At 51.4% G+C, this 5,374-nt stretch overlaps 1 protein-coding gene across 2 annotated transcripts in view; it reads left to right on the top strand.

The window, feature by feature from the left end:
• Positions 1–5,374, top strand: part of NOS1AP (nitric oxide synthase 1 adaptor protein) — a 45,729-nt gene that overhangs the window by 9,928 nt on the left and 30,427 nt on the right. For both annotated transcript variants that reach the window (XM_017729684.1, XM_017729685.1), the window contains exon 2: positions 1–71. This exon is cut by the window's left edge and continues 1 nt beyond it. In XM_017729684.1, the coding sequence (XP_017585173.1) occupies positions 57–71 (15 nt within the window). In that variant the 5' untranslated portion in view covers positions 1–56. The remainder of the gene's footprint in view (positions 72–5,374) is intronic.

Below are 5,374 nucleotides of genomic sequence, written 5' to 3' on the forward strand. Positions count from 1 at the left end.
ACATCGGGAGCCTGGATGTGCCACGGCCGAACAGCCGGGTGGAGATCGTGACGGCCATGAGGCGCATCAGGGTGAGTGTGGCCAGGGTGCTCCTTCCCCTTCTGCGTCAGGGTGCCTGGAGTTCTCCTCCATCTGCCCGTGCAGCTTTGTCTTGTGTAAATCCTGTCCTCCAGTGTACTCATAACTCTGTGTTTTTTACTGTCCCTCTCTCTGCTGACATCTCCATGTCACCCGGGCACGGTGCCTGCAGGCTCTGTGTGGCGTAGTCCTGTTTGCAGCATGGCTGTCCCCGCGGTACCTGGGCATCCTGTGCAGTAGCAGGGCTCTGTCCGTGCTCCCAGTGCTGCATCCCGTGCTGTGGAGGCAGGAATGGGGTGAAAGGTGGATGTGGGATGTCAGGCTGCTGGCCCCGGGTGGTAACTGTAGCATGTCCACGATTCGGAGGATTTCCTCATTTTTCGGTCCCAATAACAAAGTAACAACAAGCTACTTGTGCAAGAGGTAGTTTAGGGTTTTACTGCTTGTGTAAGAATTTCAGCAACATGAAAATTCAGGCGCTGCCTGGATATGGCAGCAGCTTAGTGCTAAATGGCAATGTGCAAATTAAGGTGCAGAGTAACGAGCTCTGGGGCTGGCCAGCAGTGAGCTTGTTTAATGGTGAGTAGGTCAGGGGGTGTCTGTCATCTGGTAATGAAGTCATCTGGCTTCCCAAAATACTTACAGCCAGGATATGGGACACTCCTGCCGTATAATGCTTGGCCAATAGCCAGGAGAGGAGCTTTTCTTCTGCTCCCCAGCCTCTCACCAGCACAACTGGAAGGTGTTCAGAGGGGGCTGGCAGGGGAGCAACCCATGTACCCCATAACTTGCTGCCCCCAGGCTTAAAACAGCAGGAGCTTGACTGCTCTTCAACAAGGGACAGCCCTTTGGGCTGGACCTCAGTGTGCTGTCTGTGGCCTTGTGGCCGCAGGTGTGGGTAATTTGGTCTGTCCTTGGGCCACAGCAAGGAGTCTACCCTGTCCTCCCGGGATGACTCTCCCCTGGGAATAACACTCTTCACTGGAAGGACCCGAAGGCACTTGCAGGGACATTGGGTAATGGATGAGCTGTCTTTCTGCTGGTCTCATGGGATCCCATAAGCACCAAAGCTGCTCCTGTCACTGAGCAGCTGTACCAGAGCTCTGCTCCTCTCAGCCCTCCGTGCAGACTCTTGGTATAATCTCATTTTCCCTTTCACCAGAGGAGGAGAGGAGTATCATATCCCAAGGTAAGGAGTATCACATCCAAAGGACACAGATTTCAAGGCTCTTCTGTTTCAAACTTTGAGGGTGTAAATAGTTTGTGGGCTTTCCTCAACAGCTTTCCTATCTTCTGTCTTGTCCTCTCCGTGGAGGTTGATGTTGTAACTGGTGCACAAACTGGGAAGTCCTTTATGGCATGAGTTTTTTGTCCAGACGAGGTTTGGGACAGAACAACTGTTATGCCATTGAGAGCTCTTATAAACAGCAGTTTCCTTCACTGCCTTTCAAGACTTTTGAAAGAATGCAGCTCCAGCCCCAAAAATCACAGAGCTCCACCTCAGTATGGGAGGATTAGAACAAATCTGAGGGCTTAAGTAAACCCTGGGGGAAAAAGAAGAGCACCAGAACGTCCTTGTTGACCAATACAAATAAACTCAAGCACAGTCTAGAAAATTCATAGGTACAGCTCTGAATGGCGAGGAAAGGACACAGAGCAGGGTAAAATAATGGTTTCTCATGGTGAATGATGTATTTGAAGCGTGTGCTCAGGCTTTCCTCACCTGTGTAAGACAGAAGAGATGCAAGTCATTGAAAGGCTGTGACTTTGCAGATCAGATCTGCCAGAGAGACTTTGAATGTGTATTTATTTGTTGGGGCTGCTGTTTGTGAGGAGGGTGCCAGGTTGGTTGGTTTGATGGCTGTTTACGTGCAAAGCCCCCCCGGTTTCCTGTGCTTTGCCCTGGCTGTGTGCCTGGCAGCAGGACACAGCATTGCTGAGGGTATTTCTGGCTGGGCTGGGTGCCGGGGGCTCGTTTCAGTTTGGCTGGAGCTGAAGGAATGCATGTCCTCCTTAAAGAGCACAGCTACCCTTGTGCTTTACGGAATAAAATAATCTCATAATATTGGCATGGGGAAACCAGAGGAAGAAAAAGTTTATTTAGGCACAGAAAGCAAGCAATGAGAGATCATCAAGTGCAAGCAACAGCAGTTCTGTGTGTAGGGTGTGAAGCACCTGCTGACCCTGAGGTTTGTGTGGTTTTTAATGCAGTCCCTGGTTTAGGGGGAAAAGTGCTCTGTCTCAGTTTGTTCCAAGTTAGTCAGTGCTGGTGAAGGAGGGGAACCCTCACCATCCCCTCTGCTGCTTCAACTCTCCTTTCTCAGTGCTGCCTTCACCATAGCTGCTTTCTGGGCTTTGCCTCTAAATGCTTAAAAAAATGATTCTGCAAAGAAGTGAGGATGCTCTCTGCCCCAGAGTGAGGATCCCAGTGGGGAGGATGCCCTGGAAGCCCCCCATGACTGCCCGTGCTGGGCTGGGAGCAGGGAGGGACTGGGACAGCAGCAGCAGCACCTCCTGTAGCGCTGCCTCCCTTCTACTGCCCCGCACTCGGGGCCTGGCAGATCCTGGCTTCCTGTTTAGATGGAGACCTGACCCTTTGGGGGCACAGAGGAGGACACTGCATAGCTGACATTGCTGGGATGCCTGCTGCAGGCAGGCTCGCTGCTGCTGCTGCCACGCTGCACTCTGCAGAGCAGAGCAATGGCCGTGGGCAGGACGGCTCCACCTGAGCCGTGTAGGCTGAGCCCAGATCTGGTCCCTTTTGTGGATCAGGGGTGAGAGGGACTTTAAACAGGGGGTTGGTGTTGCAGGCCACGGATGCCATCCACTTCCTCTGCACTGCTGAAGGGTTGGTGATGCCATGGCCATCCTCGTGGCCCTGGCCAGAGGGAGTTTCTGCCCAGAAGCAGGAGAATGTAGAGAACTCCCGGGATTCTTGCAGCTTGGGGTGAGGAGGGAAGGGGAGGTGCTCAGCTGACTGTCTCTGCTTTTCCTTCCTGCATGGACTGGGCTTGCTGGGGATACAGCCCTCACTGCACTGCCCCTGGTGCAAATCCCTGGCCCTGAAATGACTCAGTGGAATGGGACATTAGCCATGCTAGAGATCCACTTGGAGGGCATTTTGTGAGCATTTGCTGCAGCTTTCCTCCGAAACCCACATCTCTCCTGCAGACCACTGATGGCCACATATGTAATAAATACAACAGACCAGGGCTTGTTTTCTGGGCAAGCAGCAGGGCTTGTGTGAGTACAACTGGCTCCGTTCCCCTCCTCATCCCAGAACAGGGTGACCCAGTCCCTGTTGCTTCATCCTCTGAACTGCTGGAGTAGGTTGGCTTTCAAAATGCTCCTTGGCTCCTCTGGAGGCAAGCTGTAAGGAACAGATCCGTACGTCCAGGAAGTTACCTGTGGGCACCTGAACATCAAAAAACCCCAAATTAAGAGTGGTGTATCTTCCCAACCCTAAGGATTATGAGCTGTTGAAGATTTCAGCTGGAAGTGCCTGGGGAGGTGGCAAGATATCTTTTTCCTTCCCCTCCCTTCCCAGTGAGCTCCTGGGCCCTAAGTGACAATGACAACTGTATATTTTTTATGTTGTCATGATGTAAATACATGCAGAGGCTTTCCTCTCTGTGCCCCTGGCATGTCTCCAGTGCAGCCAGTGCAGCCAGTGCTGCCTGGCTGGGGCTTGGTGCCGTGGTTCTAGAGAATTTGGAATTGGCCCTTTTGGATTGCTGAGTGCAGCTTTAATCCAGGTTTTCTTTGGAGCCAGAAAGGATGAAATCCTATATAGGCACTTCTTAAAAGCTGCCTCTGTGAAAGTCTTCTGCAAGTCTGTTTCTGGGAAGTGTCCAGCTGAGTTTTGCAGGCTCAAAACAGGGAGGCATTCCAAGCACTTGAAAATCTTGCTTCTCTACACCTCCTACTCTGTCAGGTACATCTGATTTTGTGGGACTTCGGCTGCTTTGCATAGCTGAGCTCAGTTTTAGCAAATTGGCAAAACTGCTGAATTTCAACAAGCTTGTGTAAAGCAAGATTTTGCATCCTCTGCAGGCCACAGGTGCAGTTGGACTGGTGTGAAAATTGATGTGTGTGGCCAGTTATTTGTGTGGAGCTCCTGGTGTAACTTGGAGCTTATTTAATTAGAATATTTCTCAGATATCCCTGCTCCTGCCAATGGTGAATTTTTAAAAGCATGAGGCCATTTACAGCGATGCCTTCCTTTTTTTTCTTCTTTTCTCTCACCGTGCATGGCTGTCCCTGCTGTAGAATGGAGCAGGATTTGGGAGCAAGCTGGCCCTGGTTGCCTGGGACAGCCCACCCCTGTCTGTCTGTGAGGACCAGCACAGTGGGAAGTGGGCTGGCCAGGAGATGCTCAGGCTTTGGCCACCTGAAGAGAGCACAGCCTGCTCCGTGCCAAGTCACGGCGCTTGGTGCAAGGTGAATTATTGACGAGCTAATGACTCGATGTGGTTATCCAAGATGAACAAGATTACGTCGTATTAGATCTGGGAGGAACTGAAAGGATGTCTGTAATAATTTCAATTGCTCTTTCAGTGCTCTGACAGTCACAGTAAAGGGGTGAAGCCTTCTGGGCAAGCTCATATTTCTCCTGGCATCCCTGGTGCCACTTAATGTCATGATAAAATAATGGCTAGTCTGGTATTGCTAAGCATGAAATATGCCAGGATCTCATCCTGTGGTTAGCGTTTAACCAATAAACTGGTTAAATTAGTACCCAGATTGATTGGAGCAGCCTTTTGTCCAAGACTGCCCACAGGGGAAGGATGGTTTCCAGGACAGCTGGCCAAAGTGTGGTGACCCTGGCTTTATTGTCTGCCTTAATATCATGGCCAGGTTGGGATGAGTGTTTTCCAGTGGAGCTGTGGGCTCCAGTGGAGTGCTTTCCAGTGGAGCAGTGAATAACGTGAGTTATAATGCACATATAGTAAAATGAGTTTAGGGAGGTAAATGACTCCATGTGGCAGAAGACAGGCATCTGGACTGTTGAAGAGGTGTGAAGTGTGAGCCATTAATACTGGAAAGCAAAGTCTGAGCCCTGGAGGAAGGCAGTGAGGAAAGCGCGTTGGGCACTGCTTGCCAGAGAGACTTTGGGAAGGCGCTGAGAGCCCTGAGACGCGAGCAAGTACTGCCTGTGCTGGCTGTCTCCTGAGCGTGCTGGGTCACGCAGTGGCAGGAATGACTGGGCTCAGCCAGACGTCTGACCTGGTGGGTGCTGAGGAGATGAGGAACAGGCACGCTCCTTCGTCCCCTGGGAGCTGGCTTGCTAAATAAG

Source organism: Corvus brachyrhynchos, unplaced genomic scaffold (genome assembly GCF_000691975.1).
Source record: "Corvus brachyrhynchos isolate BGI_N302 unplaced genomic scaffold, ASM69197v1 scaffold101, whole genome shotgun sequence".
NCBI lineage: Eukaryota > Metazoa > Chordata > Aves > Passeriformes > Corvidae > Corvus > Corvus brachyrhynchos.